The following is a 23102-nucleotide window of genomic DNA, read 5'->3' on the forward strand; positions in this document are numbered from 1 at the left end:
GTGCAGTCCATTTCTCTTTATTTGTCTCTGACTACTTCCTACAATTTAGGGCTTTTTATTCCTAAATGTTTGTAGTTGCTGACTGATCTGAGCTATGTCATGAGCTTTATCATTCAACTGATAAATGAACACATATTTACCACCTAACATATTATGTTTTGAAACATAGCTACATTGTGATTGACTCCGTTGAGCTAATCAACATGTGTATGTATATTACCTCACATACTTGTTTTTGTGGTAACCTACTACATGAGATTTTCAAGAGTACAATACACTGTTACTGACTGTAGTGCCATGTTCTGAGATCCCTTGAACTCACTTCTCCCTTTTTGCTGAAACTGTATGGGTTTTTGTCAAATCTCCCAAGTCTTACCCTGCCATTTGGCCCCGGGGACCACCATTCTGCTCTGTATTTATGAACTCAACTCTTTATTCCCAAATATGTCAAATCAAGTGACACTTTCCCTACTGTGTTTACTTTCCTTCATTTAACAATAATTTAGTTCACCCATGTCATTATAGGTGGTTTAAAGTAAGAGCAACTCTGCTCAAGCTAAGCCATGCTTACTTAAATGGTTGTGAGAGGAACCAGGGCACCTGTATTTTCAAGGTCGGACAGGGATAATGCAGCTATCCTACAATAATATATAGCCACATCTGAAGGACATTTATAATTGTATTTCCTTTCAATTTATTAATCCATATAAGCTTCTCAAAGGCTATGATTTTGGTCTTATTGGCTGACTGAGCTCAAACACCCCAAGAGGACTTGGTACATCCTGGGACTCAGTAAATACCTGTAAAAGGTCCTTCCTTTGCTCCTGTCTAGTATACTTTCTCTGCTCGAGAGCACAGACTGTTTTTCCTATGTGCATTTCCTATGCAAGACACCGGGGCCAGTGCTCCATCCCAGAGCAGCCATGGGTAAACACATGAAGAAAAGGTGAATCAGTGAGAAGCAGCACAGAGAGATTTTCCTTTTTAGTTAATAGTTGTTCTTCCTGATTTTGAGTGAATCATGCATACATGGTAATTGTCTCTGGTGACTTTCCCAAAGTTTACTGAAGAATAAGTTATTCAATTTATCAGCTTTGTTAATATGTGTATACATAGAAGATGAATAGTGTATATATATATAACCAAGAATTATATATATGTTTATGTGTGTAAGTATAGTGTTTATATGATATATATATATGTATCATATATGCTTATATGTTTTATTTCCAGTACTGATTAAACAAAACTTCTAGTGAAGGAGTAATGCATAGTCTAAGTAATACTGATCTAACTTGGACAAATTTCCTTAAGAAATGTTTACAATACTTTTTTCTGTGCTTTAGTGTTAAGTTTTTGCCTTTATTGTTAAATTGCCAAAGTCCTTGTTTGGGAGTCAAATTTTAGTTTTTATTTCTGGTGCACTCATATTTCAGGTGACTCAGAATTACTGTAATTCATTCCAAATCTTATTATAGAAAGATGTTACCATATTTTTTAATCCCTAAAGGTTGCTTATTCTTTGAATTCCCCCCCACCAGCACTTGAGTTGACAAAAATCTATTACATCTCCATTGCCCCGTCATGGTAGCAGCATCTTAGGCAAATGGCTTCTCTGCAAATAAGTAGAGATTTTAATGTTCTTCCTTTTATTTTTGACTAAAACCTTATGCAATATGTGATATAATTCATTTTTTCTCGTCTCAATTTAAAAAATTTTTAAATTTAGTTTGAAATATGTGCTTTTCCAATTTTTACTTACCAATATTTCATATTGTTTTGGTATATTTCTACCTGATTATCTTATGTTTACACTAGTCTTTATTTTGCCTTCATTTTTAAAAGATACGTTTACACTGAATGCAGAGCTCTAAGCTGGCAGATTTGTTTTTATTTCAATAATATAAATCTGCTGTTTTTAATGTTATTTAAACTTGAGACATCACGATCTTCTGTCTTGCATGGTCCCCAACAGGAAATGTCTGTTCATTGTTATCATTATTTCCTTTGTAATGTCCAGTTTATTTTTGGCATCTTTTAAGATTTTTATCTTTTCTTTTTGTTGCTTTTAAAAAGCCTTCTAAATTTAAAATGAATTTGTCTCGTGTGTATGTGTGTGTGTGTGTGTGTACACTTATGTGCACACATACATGCTCATATTTAGATTTCCTTAAGATTTTTAAATTTATGACCATAAATTTCATCAATTCTGGGAAAAATTGGGAAATTAATTTTCTTTACATTCGCTGTTCTTTTAGGAATTTTGAATGAGCACTAGACCAATTGAGATTACCTCATAGCTAGCTCACTGGTACTAGACCAGGTGAGATTACCTCATAGCTAGCTCACTGGTACTAGACCAGGTGAGATTACCTCATAGCTAGCTCACTGGTACTAGCCCAGTTGAGATTATCTCATAGCTAGCTCACTGGTACTAGACCAGTTGAGATTACCTCATAGCTAGCTCACTGGTACTAGACCAGTTGAGATTACCTCATAGCTAGCTCACTGGCTATCTTTTTATCTTTATTTTTCTTGTACCAAGCAAGTTGACACAATGAGAGGAACTTATAGAAAAAATGAACTTACTTTGATTATATACTTAGCTTCTCCTGCCCTTCATATTGTTTGGATTGATGTGCTGTGCCCCTTTCCACTCTTTCTTATGGCCCATCAAATAATTGTTTTGTTATGTTGTCTTGCTTTAAAATGTTCATTTAATAGTTAGTAATTGTTTAATTGACTGTGTGAACTCATACTATATTTGGATATGTAATTAGTAATTTCCTCATCCTTTTAGTGACTGTATAGACATAATATATTCGGATCTGCATTTTGGATAACCCAAGATTAGAAATGTCTTTCATTTTGCTTTATATTTTCTCTTTATTTTCCCTCAAAAAATCATTATTTATGTAGCTAATCTAATATCTTCATATTTTTCTCTAGTAGTCCCAATGTCAAAACACCTTAAGACAGTGTTTGCTTGTGTTGAAATATATTCACATTTAGAGGGGATTTTAGAACAGTGGCTGATCCCATATGTAATTACACTGGTTTAATAGGTGAATATGGACGACGACATCCACCCTTGTTTTTTCTGAAATCCTCGTTTTGGTCACAACAAAATCAAGCTGATCAGATAGCCCTTGACAATGAGACAGACTATGAGTTTTCTGATGACTTATTTGAACCTGTGTCTACAGAATTCCATGGGAAAGAAGCCATCAGGTGAGATTTCATGTGGTGCAGAGGAAAGCCAGGATGGGGCAATGCTATCCACAGCCTAAAACTTGCTCCAGACATGCATTGCAGTTAAGCCCTGCAAACCCTCCATTGAGTCCTTCGCAGGGTTCCGACCTAATCTCATGTGCATTGCCTGTGATTTTCTGTCCTGTATTCTGATGCTTCTAAAAACTATGGCATGCTTCTTTTAGTGCCAAACTTAAATGTAAGACATCAGCAGCCACAATTCAGCAAACCTCCTCTCTGCCTGTCACTTACTGCTTCTGTTCTCCCCTCTTTTTCTTTTCCTTAGCTTCAGGGATTCATGATTCCACCTTGTTAGTTATACCAGCCATTTTCCCTTTGCTCATCTTAATAGTTCTTCCCTTATGAAGTCATTGTTTCTACTAAGAAGACAAAGGAAAAGGGAAGAATGAAGTGAAAAGGCCTGGAGACAAACGGGAAGTCAGCTCAGTATGCCTTTCAGTTATGCATATCCTCATTCTGGGTTACCATAAAATACCTGTTTCACGTAGTACTATTTGCATTTATTTCATATAAGGAAGAAATCCTCAAGGTCCTTATGTTTGCTACTCTTACTTTAGATAATATTTTTTATTTATTTTTTTTGTAAATTTTACGAATATATACAGTGTATTTTAATCATATCCAGCACCCCACTAGCCACTTCCAACTCTCACGGCTCACTACTAACATGTCCTCCTCCCAATTTCATGCCCTGTTCATTAATATATATAAATATAAATATTAATATATATCCCATTGAATCCAATGAGTACTGTCCATTTGCACATGTATATTGTGAGAATATCCACTGAAATATGGGCAACCAACCTGTCAGTGATCACACACCCAAAGAAAAATGGCTCTCTTAGCAACCATCAAAAGCCAATAGCCCTCAAGTAGGGATGTGTCTCGTAAGTCCATCCTCCTTTCCTTTTCTTTTTGAGACAGGGTTTCTCTGTGTAGCTTTGGAGCCTGTCCTGGAACTCACTCTGTAGCCTAGGCTGGCCTCGAACTCACAGAGATCCAACTGGCTCTGCCTCCCAAGTGCTGGGATTAAAGGCGTGTGCCACCACCGCCCAGCCCATCCTCCTTTCATAGTGGAATTTGGACTGGCTTGATCTTGTGCAGACAGCCACATGGATAGAGTTTGCCAGCACTCCTCCCATCCTCCAGCTTTTACATTTTTTCTATCTCCTGCTCTGTTCCCTGGGCCTGGGCGACAGGTGTTGGTATTTTCTAACTTCTAGCCATAACTTTCAATTCCTAACACGTGACCTGCTTTATAGTTACCCTTATTGTCCTGAGTTTGGATAACTTTTAACCTCAGGCAGAGAAAGTCATAGTAAGACAATGGTTGTTCGGTCTACTGGTATCTCTCATTTTCTCTTTGGTATTTCACTGAACAAAAAGTGATGTGGAAGAATGAGGAGTTAATGTTTGAATGAAATAAGAAATCAATTTTTCTTTCTTTTTACTTGAAACCTTTTTATTTTCATGTAATATATTTTGATCATATTCTTTCCCCTTTCTCAACTTTCTCCAGACCCTCCCTATCTCTCTACCCACCCAACTTCATGATCCGTGTTCTTTCTCTTTCTCAACCCCACAAAAGAAAAACAAATCAAACAAACAAAGCCAATAAGACAAAAAATTCCAAAACAAAACAAAATGTCCCCTCCCTGAAAAAAACAAAACAAAACATGGAATTCATTTTGTGTTGGCCAACTACTCCAGGGCCTGGGGCCTCACCTGGAGTGTGGATGAGATACCCAGTGGCGCTCCATGAGAGAAGAAATGACTCTATTTCCCAGCAGGTATCAGTTGCAAACAGCTTCTTGATTGGAATGGGACCCCATGTCCACTTCTTCATGCTGGGATTTTGTCTGGTTTGAATCTGTGCAGGGCTTGTACATGCTGTCTCTGTGAGTTCATATGTATATCATCCCTGCTGTGCCTTAAAGATGCTGTTCCCTTGGAGTCATCCACCATGTCTGGCTCTTAAAATCTTTCTACATCCTTTCTGAGCCCTGCTTGAGGGGAAATATTAGATAAAGACATCTCCTGAGGGGCTGAGTGATTCAAAGTCTCTCACTGTCTGCACAATGCCTTGTTGTCTGTGTGTTAATTATCATCTACTGCAAGAAGCAGCTGTGAGAAATATATTTTAAGCAACATACATAAACCCTGAGCTGCATGAGAAAAGACAGTTGGTGGCATAAAACAAATGTACAGTTACTTGATAGAACACAACCAGATAGATAATATGCCTACATTTCCAGAACTACAGTGGTTTCTGAATTGCAACATATAGAATTTAGTGTTTCACAGTACTTAAATTATGATTGTTCACACCCCTCTTAGTAACCATAATCTTCATTATAGAATCAATGGCATCCAATACTTTTCATGGACCACTTTCTCAGCATATAACATGAAACACTTTGTTAGTCTTCAAACTAACTACAATGCATGTACTGTTAGTATTCCTTTCAGAGCAGGAAAGTAGTTATAGGGAATAATTATATTTGTCAGCTACTAAACAGTTAAAGTACAATGATAGCTAAAAGCTTCGGATATTGTTCACGACATTCTTCTTGCCACTCTCTCCTGCCTGACTGACCTAAAGAGATTCTGGGCTTCATGAAGATATCACCTCTAACATTTGTATGTCGCTCTGTTCCCTGATCAGCCTTGTTGTGTTAGCTGTCTATGTTGTATCCTTACCGAGCTTCCCCATCGCTAGATATGAGTCAGGTCAGGACTAATGCTCAAGAACAACATTCAAGCCTTTGCCCACACTGAAAGAAGCAACCTTTCTTCCAAGGGAGCTCAGGTACTTGTTAAGTTTTCAAACATTAGTTAAAGTACCATTGCTGTTTCATTACAGCTAAATGAAGCTCACATGCTTCCCCTCATACTCTTGCACCCCAAATTTACCCAGATTTTTCAACCAAACTCAGAGCTAGACAATAAAGAAAAATACTGCCTTTTAAACAATTTATTTCTTGCTCTCTTCTCCAGAATCAGAAGTCTTACAAAAGAATACATAGAAAAGTCTAAGCGTACAGAGGCTTTGAAAGGTAAGTAATTAAGATACAGAAAATCTTAACTTTTAGTTAGTTAACATTCTCTCTGTGATGAGTTCTAGACTTTGTAAGTAGGTATTGAGTCTCATGTTGTTATTGTTTTGCTCCCCTCCTAACTGAACTAATATTGTCATGCTGGGTAATTTTTGTTATCACATGAAACTAGTAGGAAATTTAAGAACACTTTTGTCTACCACTTTTAGTTCAGTATGGCAATCAGATGACCTTCTTCAATATTGTGTGTACATTTGTGAAGGAAGAAAGCAAAATTTTATTTGGTTCATAGGATTTTTAGTTGCATAATAACACTATTGATTTGTTTTAAATTTAAGAAATTATCAAATGGCTATAATGTGCCAAGGTGATGTTGAATCTGTTCAGGCAAAACAGTTTCCATTCCACTAAAACTGCATACTTCAACATTTTTGAAAGTGAAAAATATAGCATTAATTTTGCTTTAATAAATGAATGAATGTATTCTTTCATAAATTTTAGCTGCATACTATAAATACATAAGCACAATATGAGCCCTGCATTAAACCTACATTTGTGATTTTAAACCTTCATGTCGTTTCCCTCCCAGATCTAGCATTGGACATATATAAAGGTCAGATCACTGCAATCCTTGGTCATAGTGGAGCTGGGAAATCAACACTGTTAAATGTCCTTAGTGGGCTGTGTGTTCCCACCAAAGGTAAGAGACTTTCCTCAAGGTTGACAAGCGGATCATCTGTGCTTTTGTTACACATCTGAGCATTAAGTAAAGACAGAGATAATTAAACTCACAGAAACTGACATTTAATATATATATTTTATAAAATGTATATGATATTAGCTTAACTTACAGAATTTTAGTATTTTAGGAATATTCAATTTTCATAGAATTCACATTGTTTCAATAGATATTGATCACAGTCTTCTGTATACATAAAGTACTCTCAAAACTCAGCAACTTTAAAAATATCAATCATGTATATTTATCATAATTAGATGGGTTAACTGGAAAGGTCTCTTAATCTTACTGTTTGACTGTAACTTATGGCCTAGGATGGCTTTACCTATACATCTGAAATTTTAGCCTTATTCTCTCTCTCTTCTTCTCTGTCTGTCTTTCTCTCTGTGTGTGTCTCTGCCTGTGTGTGTGTCTGTCTGTGTCCCCTGTCTCGGTGTCTCTCTCTAGTTGTCTCTCTGTGTCTCTTTCTCTCTGTTTCTGTCTCTCTCTCATCTCCGGAAAATTTCTATGGCTGAGGTTCTAAAGATTTTGAGCAGCAAAGGAATCAATGCCAACGTAAAACAGCAGTCTCGTGTTCTTTCACTATTATTAACTCACATTTCACTGATCCAAGCAAGTTACACACATAGCTAAGAGGTTTAGAGGAATTGACTTCATTTCTTGGTGGTAAAAGGTAGGATTACCATATTCTCAAATACAGGTGAGATAGGATACTAAAATGAAATTTGGAATAGATAGACCACAGGAGTAATATAAAATCACATATCTAATTTTATTTTGTAAAGTTTTTTAAGTAACTGTAGGTGAAATGTGCTATTTTATCTTGATAATGTTTTTTGAAACCCCTGTTTACAGGCTGTGTCACTATCTATGATAACAAACTCTCAGAAATGACTGATTTGGAAAGTATCATCAAGCTCACTGGAATTTGTCCACAATGTAATGTACAATTTGATTTCCTCACTGTAAGGGAAAATCTCAGGCTATTTGCTAAAATAAAAGGGATTCAAGCACATGAAGTGGACAATGAGGTACATGATATGCAAAGACTAACATGAAAATTCCAAATGTTTCTAAAATGTTTAATCCACTTTATTTTGATTTTGGTTGCATTAAATTACCTACATACAAATCAATGTATTAAGGTTGGCTGCAAAAATATAGGAATAACAAACACATGTAACCTGTGATACCGTCTTAGATCATTAAGTATATTCCTTTAATCTTAAAAGAGCCTTAGATAAATAATTTGATTTTCTTCACCTTCAAATGAGATTAAATCATGAAGAGGTAGATAATTTCCCCAAGTCATGTATCAAGTAAACATGGAGTCATATGAAGCCCAAGAAGATATCGTTACTTTTTGAAAACCATTACTTTATTGTATAGTGTTAAAAGTTTCAAAAAGCATTCTTGTTGTGGCTTAAACGTATCTTTGTGTGTGTGTGTTTGTGTAGATACAAAGAGTTTTGATGGAATTGGAAATGAGGAATATTCAGGATATCCTTGCTCAAAACCTAAGTGGTGGACAGAAGAGAAAACTGACTTTTGGAATTGCAATTTTAGGAGACCCTCAGGTAAGTCAGAGAAGATTAATAGATAAATTCAAAAATCAATTTGGAAATGACCTTCTCACCCACAAAGGCACTGTGATGGAGGTCCTATGGTAAAGCAGTGGGTGCTGTAGTGAACTATATACATACTTAGCCTCTATTCTGCCTGCTCCCATAGTCAGTGAAAATTCTTTCATTGGATCCCTCCTCCAGATTTTCCTACTGGATGAGCCCACTGCTGGGCTGGACCCCTTCTCAAGGCACCGGGTGTGGAATCTCCTGAAGGAACGCAAAGCAGACCGCGTGGTCCTCTTCAGCACTCAGTTCATGGATGAGGCTGACATCCTGGCTGGTAATTGCTGACTTCCTTAAGCATCACGATGAGGACTTAGGTCTGAAAATCTTGAATTATTTTCTTGGTGTTTTTATGTTGCTGGATGCTATGACCCAGGTCTTTTTGACAAAAGTTTGAGGTGTCTGTATCCCTTCACGTTCTACAGCACGTTCTACAGCATTGTGATGACGCAGAGCATGGCCTGCTTAGGAAGCTCACTAATTGCAAGATAAATGCCATTCAGTTGAATTTCATAATTGAATAAATCAACTTGAAATGTTTGTGCACAACAAACATTCTGTTCAGGTGTTTGACACATAAATAATCTACATAATCATCAGAGATGATGGCGGGCTTTTCTTTTTTTCTTTTTTTTTTTTGGTTTGTCGAGACAGGGTTTCTCTGCGTAGTTTTGCGCCTTTCCTGGAACTCACTTTGTAGACCAGGCTGGCCTCGAACTCACAGAGATCCGCTTGCCTCTGCCTCCTGAGTGCTGGGATTAAAGGTGTGCACCACCACCGCCCGGCTTGATAGTGGGCTTTTCTAACTTAATAGCATCTGACTTTTAAAGTTGTATAAACTCCTGTGCAGTTCACTATACTTCATATTTCTCTAAAATGAATGATATCTCCTTTCTTTGTTTCTTCCTCTTCAGACAGGAAAGTGTTCATCTCCAAGGGGAAGCTGAAGTGTGTGGGCTCATCTCTGTTCCTGAAGAAGAAGTGGGGGATTGACTATCACCTCAGGTAGGTCTTCTAGGGGAAGGTGGGGGGAGATGGGAACTGGGCTAGAGCAAAAGGTGGTGCTGGATGCAATCCTTGCAAGAGGAGAGGGCCACAGGGATCTGCAAGGAGATAGAGGGATGAGCAGCGGTGAATACAATCAGCATACATTGTATACGTGTCTGAAATTTTCAAAGAATTAATGAAAATATATTTCAAAATAAAATTTATATGCGTATAAGTGTGCATGTATACATCGTGTGTGTGTACGTGTGTATGTAGGAAGAAGTAAATGGTGGAAGAGAGGGCCAGGTTGGAATATAAGATAACTGTCATATTGTAGAGGAAGTATGAGAAAGTATAGTAAAGATGTAGCTAAATGTTTACACTATTTGATTACTCTAAAGTCCAACAACTTTCTCAATCCCAACAAGATTCTACTTAACATCCTTATTCTCACTAACCCAGAGTAGTAATATTGTCTCTTAACTAATATCCTAGTTAGTTTGTATGTATTTGCATTAACTGACTTACCTCTTTATTTCAAATTTGCACAACTTGTTTTTTTACATTGAATTTATAAGTGTTCTTTTCTGGTTATTTTTGGATGTTGGAGACTGCTTGAAACAACATATTCCATTTTTTAAATAACAGCTTGCAGCTGAATGAAACGTGTGTGCATGAGAGAATAACATCGCTTGTCAAACAACACATCCCTGAATGCAAATTGTCGGCAGAAAGCGAAGGAAAACTGAACTACATATTACCCCTAGAAAGAACAAATAAATTTCCAGGTAATTCATTATCCATGAGCTATAAAATGAAATCCACAATAATAGTGAATAGCATGGAGCATCAGGTTGATATGCATGAAGTATAACATTAAGCATTTGAGGTGATGCATCACTCAGAGTTCTCTTAATAATAATAAAAGCTTGATGCAATGACTGTCACACTTTAGACACAGGAAACAGAAGCAGAGAGAGTGAAGTTACTTAGCAGAAGTCACTGTTGCAAAGGCGAGTTCTGCCTCCAACCCCATCTCCTCAAAAGTGAGGGTGTGTTAAATCCTTTAGTCATAGTTTCAAATACTAGGAGCTTTTTCCATGTTTTCTGAACTTCTCACAATGGTGGTGCTAAATACAGGTTTACAGTAGCAGTGTCTACTTAATACCGGATAAAACGACTCTTATTGTTGCTTCATTCTGAAAACTGAGTTGGATGTCTCTTACCAAACAGTAGAGAATAAAGCATAACCTGCCATGGGGGTGGGGGAGGAATAAAAGAACAAAGCAAATAAGAGACAATCAAACAATGGGAGTTTATCAAAACCTTCAAGGAATATGTGTGTGAGTGTATGAGGAAGAAGCACCTGAGTCATAATGATATATGCTGATGGACAGCAGAGTTAAAGATGATTGCACAGCTAGTGTGTGACACGTGGACTGTTTCATAAATATTCAGAAATAAGAAAATGCTTCAGAGATTGTATCATAATGCCGAATGACTTTTAAGTAAGTCTCTTGTTTGTTTTTCATAGTCTTTCAGTATCCTTGATGTATTATAGCAATATGCTAGGGCTCATTAATCTGCAATGAACATAGTGACTTAAAACTTTCAGCTTCACTCATTGGCTAAAAGTCCCATTATGTGGTTATTTTATTTACTTTTTTATTTTTTTATTTTTTTTGGGGGGTGTCATGACTTGAGAAACTATCCTTGGTGTCAGGACAGTGCATGAAATAGAATAATTGTGTTTGGCTTTCAGGGTGTTTGCCCAAGATCATTAGGGACTATGAGAGCCCATGTTAAGTGAACAAGACCAGAAAGATTTGCTATATATATGCTTAACAAAGGCAGTGTCTTAGTCACTGTTCTAGTGTGTAAAGGGATACCATGACCATGGGAACTTTTATAAAAAAAAAAAGTATTTAATTGGGAGATTGTTTACAGTTTCAGAGGGTTAATCTGTGACCATATTTATGGGGAGTGTGGTGGTAGGCTGGCATGGCACTGGATCATTAACTGAGAGCTTTACATCCTGATCCAAAGGCAATAGACAAAGAGAAGAGCCTGGGCCGGGTATGGGCTTTTGAAACCTCAAAGTCCCCCTCCAATGTCACACTTCCTCCAACAAGTACATACTTATTCCAACAAAGACACACCTCCTAATCCTTCTCAAACAGTTTCAACACTTGTGACTAAACATTCCCAATATATGAACCTACAGGGGCTGTTCTCATTCAAACCACCACAGGCAGATAAATTACTAAGGAAGGAAACTCAAATATATACTTTGTTAGGAAAATATAAGTATGCTTTAGAATCATGAGACATGTTAACTGAACAATAATCATTCCACTTAAAAAGACATAATCTAGAAAACAGCAGAAATTCAGGTAGAGTGAAACCTGGCAATCAGTACTTACTAACCACTGAAGACTGTGGCAGTCCCTCAGCCAGCCACCATTAACTGCCAATAGCACCTCGGGGAAAGGTGAGGTTCATGAGCATCTTTCCATCCATGAATTGGTGTTGAAGGGTCCAGTCTTGTACAGGTCTAGAGCAGGTAGTCAGAGATGCTGTGTGTTCATGATTGCAAAAGCCATGCCATATCCAGAAGACAATTTCATGGCTCTCCTCCCATCCTCCAGCTCTCGCACTCTTTCTGCTTCCTCTCTTGTGATGCTCTCTGAGCCTTGGAGGGAGTGATAGACATAGATGCCTGCATTTAGGGTTGAGCTTGCCAACAAACTCATTCTTAGATTGATGAGAAATTGTGTGTGAGTCTCTGCATTAAGCATCATCGACCATAAAAACAGCCTTCTTGAAGGCTCCCTCCCACACATATTTTATTTATTTTACATGTTTTGGGGGAGGGATGCATGAACGCTACAGTTTGAATGTGGTCAGAGGACAACTTGTGAGAGGGTTCTCCCTTTATGCCTTCTGGGTTCCAGGAAGTAAAATAAGGTCACCAGGCTTGGTAGCAAGTGCGTTTGCTCTCTATGTCATCTCTCCAGCTCTAGTTCCATCCATTTTCTTGAAATTTTCTTAATTTTATTTTTCTTTATGGCTGAATAGAAAGAATTCCATTTTGTGCATGCACCACATTTTCATTGTCTATTCATGGACATCTAGGTTTATTCCACTCCTATCTATTGTGAAAAGAGTAGCAATGAGCATTGATGTGCAGACATCTCTGTAATAGGATATACAGGCCTTTGGGTATGTGCTCAATAGTGGTATAGCTGGGTCATATGGTAGTTCTGTTTTGTTTGTTTCTTTGTTGGTTGGTTTGTTTGGTTTTTGTTTTGTTTATTTGTTTGTTTGTTGAGCTTTCTGAGAAATCTTCACATTGATTTCCATAGTTGTTGAACCAAGTTACACTCTCATCAGCAGTGAATAGGAATGCAACATTCCCAGCATCCTCTCCAGCATTTGTTGTTATTTGTGGTTTTTGATGATCTCCTTTCAGACTGGGATGAGATAGAATGCCAAAGCAGTTTTCATTTGCATTTCCCTGATGACCACATTTTAAAAATTGTTCATTAGATCTTTACAGGGATCTTGAGAGATGCCCAGACCTGGGAATTGAGAACTATGGTGTTTCTCTAACAACATTGAATGAGGTGTTCCTGAAACTGGAAGGAAAATCAACAATTGACCAGTCGGGTAGGTAAAAAGAATGAAAGCCATCATGATATGTCCATTCTGAAAATGCTACATTTCAACAGTCACGACAGTTGTTGTTGCTCTTTGAAGTTCTATAGAAATGAGGAAATCCATCACCATCTGTTGCCATCTCTACCACAGATGTGCCTCACCTGGGATGTCTGACAAGAACTGACCAAGTGTTTATGTATCCTAGATTCTCTATCCTGTGTCCATCAAAATGCTTTCTTGGAAACTTCTATTTTTAAAAAATGATCCATTTAAACTTTGGACATGTTACTTATGTTACTTGATACATAGGGATAAATTACTTTTTAAAAAGATTTATTTCATTTTTAGGTGTGTGTGTGTATGTGTGTGTGTGTGTGTGTGTGTGTGTGTGTGTGTGTGTGTGTGTGTGTCCGTCCATGGAGTCCAGAGGCATTGGATCCCCTGAAGCTGGAGTTTTAGGCAGTTCTGAGCTGCCAACATGGATGCTGGAAACCAAATTCAGAACCTCTGGAAGAGCAGTATTAACCACTAAGCCATCTCTCCAGTTCCAATAGGAATACATTTCTAAAACAGGAAGCTTAAGACATTCAACAGTAGGATCAATAATGGATGTAGTTTGAGGAAAAGGAATAATTTTTGAAGATAACTTTCCTTTGACTTTATTAATGAAAATCCACCCAGGTTTCATTGAAAACAAGTTGGAGCCATCAAGGTAAAGGAAAGAGAGGCTGCTTCTCTAGTAAGAACTCAAATTCTTGAGGCTATTTCTTACCCATCTTTTCACAGCTGTCTGGGTTCAACATGGTTTTGAGTTCCTCTAGGAATAAAGTACATTCCAGGGCTACCTGCCTTCAGGAGTACTTGAGTCAGTTACTCCAACGTTCATGGTCTCTCTTGTTGTTGAGTTTCTTGTGGGCAGACAGGAAAAGAAGCAAGTAATAGGAATACTACTCTGTCTCCTTGTCAGAAGTCATTGGTCTCACCCGGTCTTGGCTACAGTGGTGTGGCCTAATAGTAGTTACTCATATCCACTTTTCATTATCTTTTGTAACACCCTTGAGTTCCAGTAATTTGTTCAAAGAGGGATGTGTGTCATTGGGGAGTCAATAAGTCTGTTCACAAAGCACTTCTAACTGGGCCTGGTGGTACCCACCTATAATCGTAGCTCTTGGGAGACTGAGGCAGGAACATCATGAGCTCAAGGCTGACCTGTATTACAAAGTGAGGTCCCTTCTCAAAAAGACCCACAAAATTTAAAATCTATTTCTAATATTTCAGTACACACAAATACATTTAACTTGTGTAAATTGACCTTGTAACAAAAACAAAACCCCAAAAGACTCTTGTGGGTTCTCTTATTATTGTCACAGTTTGTTAGAGAAACTGTTGAGTTTATGGGTCAATGTTATTATCTAGTTAATGAATTGTAATTTATATAACATGAGCTGTTCATCTGCTGTTTTTTCCTATTGAGGAGTTCAGCATCAGCTGCTCTGTAACACTCATGTAAAGCAAGCTTTAGAATGTTTTCTTTACCCAGAAAGCTGCTTTGTGCCCTCCACAAGTATCTCCCCCACAAGATTCTCCTTAAGTAACTTATACTTTTCTCTGCTCTGTGCCTTAATATATAAATGGAAAAAATACTGTTTTACATTCTTTTAGGTCAGCTCTGCTATCATATGCATTAGCATGTGGATATTCCCTATGCTGTTATATTTCACAGCTCTCTTTTAAAGAAACATCATTTGAAATAGTTTCAACTTTCAAGGTTGTATTGACACATTTTTGTTTTATCTTGGAATTCTGTTTTCCCACAAGAGAATTTTTTTTAAATATCTGGATTAAAAAATGCTTTGAGAGAAAAATTTAATCACTTATTAGAGATTGCTTGCTTTTGTTTCATAGATGTCAATGTATCAGAAGCTGCAGGAACAAGGGGCACAGGGAGGCTTGCTGAAATGGAACAACTTGTCTCTTTACTCAATGAGGCGAGCAATAGGAAAGGGGGCATGATGCTCTGGTGGCAACAACTCTATGCAGTTGCCAGGCTTCGCTTCTTGAAGTTTAAACACGAAAGGAAATCTGTCTTTTTTCTGTGAGTATTAAGATATCCTGGCATCTTCCAATTGTTGCATTAAAATACACCTAAGTAGAACAGCAGGAAAAAAATGATAAAAAATAAATTTCAGTGCAAGTATGTACCTGTTATTTCTGTTAACAGTCTTGGTATTTATACATTATTATATTAATGCATTGGATGAAAAATCTCTCAGAAATAATATGAGGCATAGACTCTTTCTTTATTACTGTTACTCCATTAAAGTCTCCGAAGTAGAAACAATGGACACCTTAGAACTTAATGTTGTAGGTGTGTGTATGTGACTCCTGACTCACAGATTTCACAGAATTCTCTGGAACTGGAATGTGTCTGTAAAGTTGATACCTGTTCACATTCTACCGTGTCTCTGGGTCTCTTATGTGAAGGCTGACCCTTCTCAATGCCTGCCAAATATCGGGCACTGTTAGGAGCTGGACATGAAAGACATAAGTTGACTCCCAAGGAATTTGTCTCGTGACATTAGACCCCTGTGCTCATCTCATAGTCAATCAATAAGATGTCAATCTGTTCACACATGGGAGCCAGGACATATTGAGAATTCTAGTCGTACTTGTTGAATAAGTGATTCAAATTGAAAACATTTACAAGGTTGAGATCAAAAGAAAAAAATCTTTGCAGATAATTCAGAAATGCTTTGAAAATCAGAGTGGGAGAATCAAGAACAGAGGTTTGGCAACCACAGAGTCCAGCAGGTGAGAAGTCTTGGAGATCCCCATGCCTGCAAAGGACATAAGGATGAAGTTTCGGCATTAGTGCTGGAGTTCTGAAATACAATTTTTACATGTTTTCAGATACGGATCAAAGGAAAGAGAAACACAAAAATGGATGGCATTTTGACCCTATGAGGATTAGAAAACTGTGTTGCCATGAGCAAGAGTAGAGACAGTGGGGTGGGAGGGAAGAGAGCAAGACTTGAGTATGGGGGTGGGGGGCAGCGGGACATTAGAATAGAAGCAGGTGAAAGTGAGACTAAAGCTCAGCTTATAATCTAAGGAACTCCATTCTAAAACTGTACGGGCTGTCCCATGGTCAGAGAACAGCAAGGGAAGTGTACTGAGGAGAAGTCCTGGTTATCACTCCCATTTCAGAGATGAGGAAAAGTTCAAGAACTAAAACAAAGCACCATGCATACGACTGTCTACTTTTACTAATGTCTTGCTTGTATTCTATCCGTATCTTTAAAAGAATGTTTTGAAGACTGGTCTACAGGTCTATGTTGTCAATTTTTTTTCTATGTAGGATTCTGATTTTGGGGATTGGACTTCTGCATATTTTGTCAGCAAATATTCATAGGATAGTCCATGACAGCGATTACTGCTGGGAACTGTCTCCTCATATGTACTTCCTCACCCCTGGCCAACAACCACATGAGCCTCTCACTAACTTACTGATCATCAACAAAACAGGTAAAAATGCCACTAATATGTAGTTGAGGAATATTGTCACTGTTAAAAAACATTGCTTAGAAAAGACACACATGAAAAAATGATGAACATGTTTTGCACCTAGTTTAGGAAACTCCATCCTAAATTAGAACAATGATGCCAGAAATATATGATAAAGGAGATATGTATTATGTCAGCACACATTGAAAATCAAGAAGTTTTACATAAAAATACTGTGAAAGTTTACTGTCACAATGACCATAACAGGAGATTTGAGAAGTTGGATAGAATAGCATGTTGATAGGAATAATTTGTAAAATTTAAAACATTTTAATTATATGACCACCGTTGCAGCCATTAGGATAAGGCAATAATATATTGTTTAGTTCATTTCTATTTCTATTTCTATTCTAAAACTCAAAAGATGTTAGCAAAAGTTATTTTTAATGATCAGTTATTTTTTAACTAAAAGAAATCAGAAGTATACAAGCATTATTATTAATATCATTATTGAACCATATTTAGAAAGTCTATAAAAGAAGACCTAGGAAGAAGGTTCAGTGCAAGTGTGAGGACAGAGTTCTGATCTCCAGAGCCCACATAAATGCTTGTTGGGTATGGAGGCCTCTCTATAATCCCAGAGCTCAGGAGGCAGAGACAGCGCTACCCAGAACAAGGTGGCCATAAAGACCAACTGAATGGGCGTGTCTGGCCCACGTGAGAGACCCTGCTTCAATACATACAGTAAAGAGCAATCAAAGAAGATGCCTGGCTTCTACTTTGGCCTCCACATGCATATACTCACATGTGCTCCCACACATATGCTAACATGCATGCAGATACATAAAGCAAAGAGGGAACAACAGGTATTTGTTCAGAGGAGAATTAAAATCTATACTATTCCATGCTGTAATATATAAATGACAAAAGAGTCATTTTGATACATAATCATGTTGCATTCCCTTGGTTTATAGTGCCTGTTTTACTATTAGGAGCACAGATTGATGACTTCATACATTCGCTGGAGAAACAGAACATATCTTTGGATGTTGATGCCTTTGGGACTAGAAATGGCACAGAGGAGACTCTGTACAATGGAGCTATCATACTGTCTGGTGGTGAGAATGTACGTGCATCTCCAGTTAGTGACTAGGAACAGAGCTGTGGCTCTGATAGGGCAATTTGATGAAAAATGGAGTCTGAGACATTTTATACCAATAATGTATATGACCATATATTTTAAATTTGGGGAGAGAATTAGAGCTATGATTATACCATTTAAACCTAAAACTTACTTAAGAGAATGCATAAGATTCCTACTTTCATTCATTATTCAGAGAACTTTGTTCATGAGTTTAATAATAATAAAGTTATATTAATTACTAGCTCAATATACAATTATTACCTGAGTTTGATTCCTGGAATCCACATGGTGGAGAGAACTGACTCCTGCAAGTTGTCCTCTGACCTCCACACATGCACATATGTGTACATGCATAGATGTAGACACACACACATTGATTAATGAATGTAAAAAATTAAAAACAATACAATTTCTAGTTGTTATTTGAAACTGCAGGCCAGAGACCCAAGTGTAACCCCTAAATTAGGTACAGTCTGTAAATGTTACATGGCCTTTCTTGAGGAGATGTGAATAAAACCAAAGACCTTATTCTACACATCTAGCTTAGTAAACCAATCAGTTTGTTGGGTTTTCTTACAGGAGTATGGGTGAATCTGGCATCTGTATTATCATAGAGTTCACCCCAGCATGAGTAACAGTTCCCAAAAGATGCATCACTACAATTTACTGCACAGTTTGTAGACAGCTAGCTCCACAGAAGAGTCTCTTCTCCCTCAGCAACTTAACTATTTCATAGCCACAAGAAGGGGCCTCATAGGCCATGTAATTTCTTGAACTTCTTGATTCTTATCCATCTCACATCTTTTTCAGGAGGGAATGTTTCAATTCTAAGGAATAGCTACCTGACTGTAGTCATAATTAGTTTGTCCTATTAAAGGTTTGTTTTAAATTTTCCAATACTTAATTAGGGTATTTAAAAATTATGGTGTTGATTTGTGCATCTTTAAGGAAAAGGGAATTGAAGAAGCACCAGTACATCAACTACATCACAAAGAATGCACCCTCCTGTCAGTCAGTATTTGAAAAGAGTGTTTACACATTGCACACACTGCTTTTATGTTTCCTCTTTCTGTGCTGATAATCTTTTTGTTACATTCTAGAATTACAACTTTATGTTAGTATGCAACACCAAGAGACTGAATTGTTTTCCAGTTCTGGTGGATATTGTGAGTAATGGGCTACTTGGACTGTTCACACCATCAGCACACATTCAAACTGACCGCAGCTCATTTCCTGAGGTTGGTGTGTATGTGTAGGTTCTACTGTATCTCAAGTTTTCAGGATCATTCCATTCAGAATGATCTCTATGTTATTGTTAGAGTTTCTTTCCTACATTAGATCAGCATTTGGATCTATCTTAGGATGTATTTATATTAATTTGATATATACACTGTTACAGTATATTATATATGACTATGCATATTCAGTTGAGCTGTTGCCTGTAAGTACTAAATGATAAATTAGGAGAGAGAATCCAAACACGCTGACTCACACCTATAATTCTAGCACTTGTGAGGTTAAGGCAGGAACATTATGAGTTCAAGGCTAACTTGCATTTTCATAATAAGAATATATATATATATATATATATATATATATATATATATATATATATATATATATATATAAAACAGAAGGAGGAAGACAGGGAGGAGGGGAAAAATAGAATGTGAAACTTGTAAGGTTAGAATTCCTGAATATTAAATTGGTTGCATTGGTTTAAACTGCCAAAATATCACAACAGTTATTGGAAGCCTAAAATTATTGATCATCTTTAAATGTCAGCCTAAATTTTAGAATTTTACAGTCATAATAATGCCTTGTTCTCATTATTATTTCCATTTTCATAATCATGGATATATATATATAAGCAAAATCTATATTGAAAATTGAATTAGGATTTAAAAAATAGCAAAATCTATATTGAAAATTGAATTAGGATATAAAAAGGAGGAAATCTCAAAACAAACCCAAGGCAATATTATAGGAAATTGATTATGTTTTGAGCAATGTAATCTAGATAATGACTTTCAACTTTGCACACTAAGTACACTGCATTACTTTCATTCCTAGGATAATAACTACAGACCGTTTGATCATTTGCCTTATTTCTTCTCATGTATCCTCATGATGGCCTCTGTTCCTCCTTATATCTCCATGACCAGCATTGATGACTATAAGGTAGTAGAAAATAATGGAAATTTTAGTTGATTTAAGCAATTGGAAGTTATTTATAATGTGATAGTGGGACTTTTCTGTAGTATGGTGTGCATGTTTATACACTGAGCAGTTGACTCAAATACAATTGCATATTATAGATGTAAAAAGCAAGACTGAAATAAATGGAGGAGGGAGGAGCAGATGGAAAGATGAAGAGAAAAGAAAATGAGAAGTAGATAAAAGCTTGGTTTGTTTTACTTCTGGATAATGGAGGCATTGTGATGAGATTTGACCCCCTAAAACTTAATCTTTTCAGTAGAAGACTGGGTGAGATTTCCTTAGAAAAAGAAACAATAAATTTGAGTTATATGTCACACATTTCTTCTTGGAACTAATTCATGAAACAGAGAGAGATCTCAAGCAACACTCAAAGGTCTTATTAAACTAAAAAGAAGAACTCGGAATCCAAAAAGATTACAGTGGCTAGAAGTTGCATATAAGTGTGTCAAAGAAGAAATTACACAGAGCAAGGCCTATAGAACTGTACACAGGGTTGTTTAGAGTCTGTGCCAATACTGAGTCATGCATACATACAGCAGAACTTCATGGTCTCCATAAGATGAGCAAGTTCATATCTATTTCCAATCATCAGTTGTAGGGGTTCACCAAAGGATTCAACTTCGGAGCAAGATTTAAGAACTAGGGACAGATTTTGCCTGAGCATGTGAGCTAGTGGGAGTGGAGCGCACCGGCCGTTGTCGCCGTCACCTTCCTCCTCCCCAAACTCCAGACAGAGGGGTGACTAGGCCATCGGCCCTGGAGCCGAGACTTGTCTCTTATTTAGTTCTTGGGAGCTCCTGCTCGCGTAAAATCAGAGAGCAGGTCAGGATCTCATAGTCCATCAAGAGTTTCCAAACATTCTGAATCCCATTCTCAATCAAGATCAAAATCCAGGTCAAGGTCAAGGAGACATTCTCATAGATGCTACACTCAGTCCCGGTCCCACTCTCATAGAAGACGATCTCGAAGTAGATCCTATATGCCAGAGTATCATCGACAAAGAAGCCGGAAGTCACTCTCCAACGTCTAATCGCAGAAGATATACAGGCAGCAGGGAAAATACAGATCCCAACACTTGCCTAGGTGTCTTTGGCCTCAGTTTGTACACAGAGAGAGATCTTCGTGAAGTATTCTCTTGATATGGACCATTGAGTGGTATCAATGTAGTTTGTGATCAGCGAACTGGAAGGTCACATGGATTTGCTTTTGTGTATTTTGAGGGGATAGATGACACTAAGGAGGCTATGGAAAGGGCAAATGGGATGGAGCTGGATGGAGAAGAATTCGTGTGGATTATTCTATCACCAAGAGAGCACACATGCCTACACCAGGCATTTACATGGGCAGACCGACTCAGTGGTGGTGGAGGAGGAGGAGGAGGTGGCAGTGGAGGCGGCAGTGGTGGTAGACAACGAGATTCTTACTATGATACAGGATATGATCGAGGCTATGACAGACATGAAAATTATGATTACCGGTACAGAAGAAAGTCACCTTCTCCTTATTACAGTCGATACAGGTCACGGTCAAGTTCTCGTTCCTATAGCCCAAGACGTTATTGATAATGGAGTGGTTGTGGCCAAGGACTTTCCTTTTTTTTTTTTTTTTCTTTTTCTTCCCTCTTTGATTCTGGACTTCCAAGCTTCCAATGCTTCCCAGTCCTAAAAATAAACAAAAACCCGGTTTATTTCATCTATAATGTGGTCAGTTGTGTTGCTGTTTTCCACCCTTTGTTATACTCTTAAAGGTGTAATTGTCATTTAAGTCGTTGAACATCTGAGTAAAAAGGAGCCCAGTTTTAGACTTTGTGGTTCTCTGCCTTTACTATGAGGAAAGAAATGATCTTTTGAAAGCTTTTGTGACAGATATTGTAGTAGATGTCCTTTTATTAGAAATCTGCAGTTATAACAAACTGCTTTTTAACCTTCTTTGGGGAAAGATAAATAACACTTGAAGTAGATCCGTCATGTCAAGTTTGTCTGGAGTGGCATGGAACAGTTGATTAGTTGAGTGCAGAAAGTTTGAAGCTGTAGGAGAAAATATGAAGAATGTAACTTTGAACCTAAAAAATTAAGTCACCTTTTAGGAATTAAAAGCTTGTAGATTCCTATAAAACTTGTTATATTTGAAGTTACATGTTAAACCTTATAAACTTAAAGTGTGGTTTTTATGTTAAATTTACAGAAACTTAAGTATTCCCTTAATCACTGAAGGAAAACCTTTATTTATTACCTAGAACAATTGTATAACTTGCTGTTAGAAATTTTGGTATTGGTTGGTTATTGGTTTCATGGGTTATTGTATAGGATAGGATTCTAAAATTCATGTGGGGAAGAGTAATTTCAAATAAAAGTTAATTTGAAAAAAAAAAAAAAAAAAGAACCAGGGATACAGTTGAGTGAGTAAAGTGCCGGACGTCCAGGCAGCGGGACCTGACTTTGATCTCCAGCATCCACGTAAAAGCCAATCAGTGGTGGTATGCTTTCAACTCCAGCACTAGGAAGCAGAGACAAGAAGATTCTAGGAACTCACTCTAGTCAAATCAATGAGTCCTGTGTTCAGTGAGAGATCTTGTCTAAAATTAATAATAGTAATAATAATAATAATGTTATAATGATAGAGGGAGATACCCAATGTTGTTAGAATCTTAAATGATCTTTTAATAGAAAACCCAGAACCAGATATCAGGGTGAAAGCTGAAAGATTAGAGAAGCAGAACAGCCAGCCACTAGTTCTTACCTCTGTGAAATCCTCATTCTAAAGAGAGTGAGTAACTGTTTCCACACACCTTACATACCTTTCTCTGCCCTGCCATATTACTTTCTGGGATTAAAGTCATGTGTACTTCCCAAGCAAAGGCATGAGATCTCAAGTGCTGGGATTAAAGG

General features: G+C 37.3%; 1 protein-coding gene and 1 pseudogene across 3 annotated transcripts in view; both read left to right on the top strand.

The window, feature by feature from the left end:
* The window catches only part of Abca8 (ATP binding cassette subfamily A member 8), a 77657-nt gene that overhangs the window by 27147 nt on the left and 27408 nt on the right, over positions 1–23102 (top strand). For all 3 annotated transcript variants that reach the window (XM_052756481.1, XM_052756479.1, XM_052756480.1), the window contains 14 exons: positions 3066–3231; positions 6274–6332; positions 6922–7032; positions 7927–8102; positions 8529–8648; positions 8838–8976; positions 9614–9704; positions 10335–10474; positions 13236–13355; positions 15252–15441; positions 16705–16871; positions 17843–17976; positions 19095–19232; positions 20068–20175. In XM_052756481.1, the coding sequence (XP_052612441.1) occupies positions 3066–3231; positions 6274–6332; positions 6922–7032; positions 7927–8102; positions 8529–8648; positions 8838–8976; positions 9614–9704; positions 10335–10474; positions 13236–13355; positions 15252–15441; positions 16705–16871; positions 17843–17976; positions 19095–19232; positions 20068–20175 (1859 nt within the window). The remainder of the gene's footprint in view (positions 1–3065; positions 3232–6273; positions 6333–6921; positions 7033–7926; positions 8103–8528; positions 8649–8837; positions 8977–9613; positions 9705–10334; positions 10475–13235; positions 13356–15251; positions 15442–16704; positions 16872–17842; positions 17977–19094; positions 19233–20067; positions 20176–23102) is intronic.
* On the top strand, positions 20422–21792 carry LOC128123299 (transformer-2 protein homolog alpha-like; annotated as a pseudogene).

This window comes from Peromyscus californicus, unplaced genomic scaffold (assembly GCF_007827085.1).
Source record: "Peromyscus californicus insignis strain IS unplaced genomic scaffold, ASM782708v3 Scaffold_3__1_contigs__length_106647218, whole genome shotgun sequence".
Taxonomy (NCBI): Eukaryota; Metazoa; Chordata; class Mammalia; order Rodentia; family Cricetidae; genus Peromyscus; species Peromyscus californicus.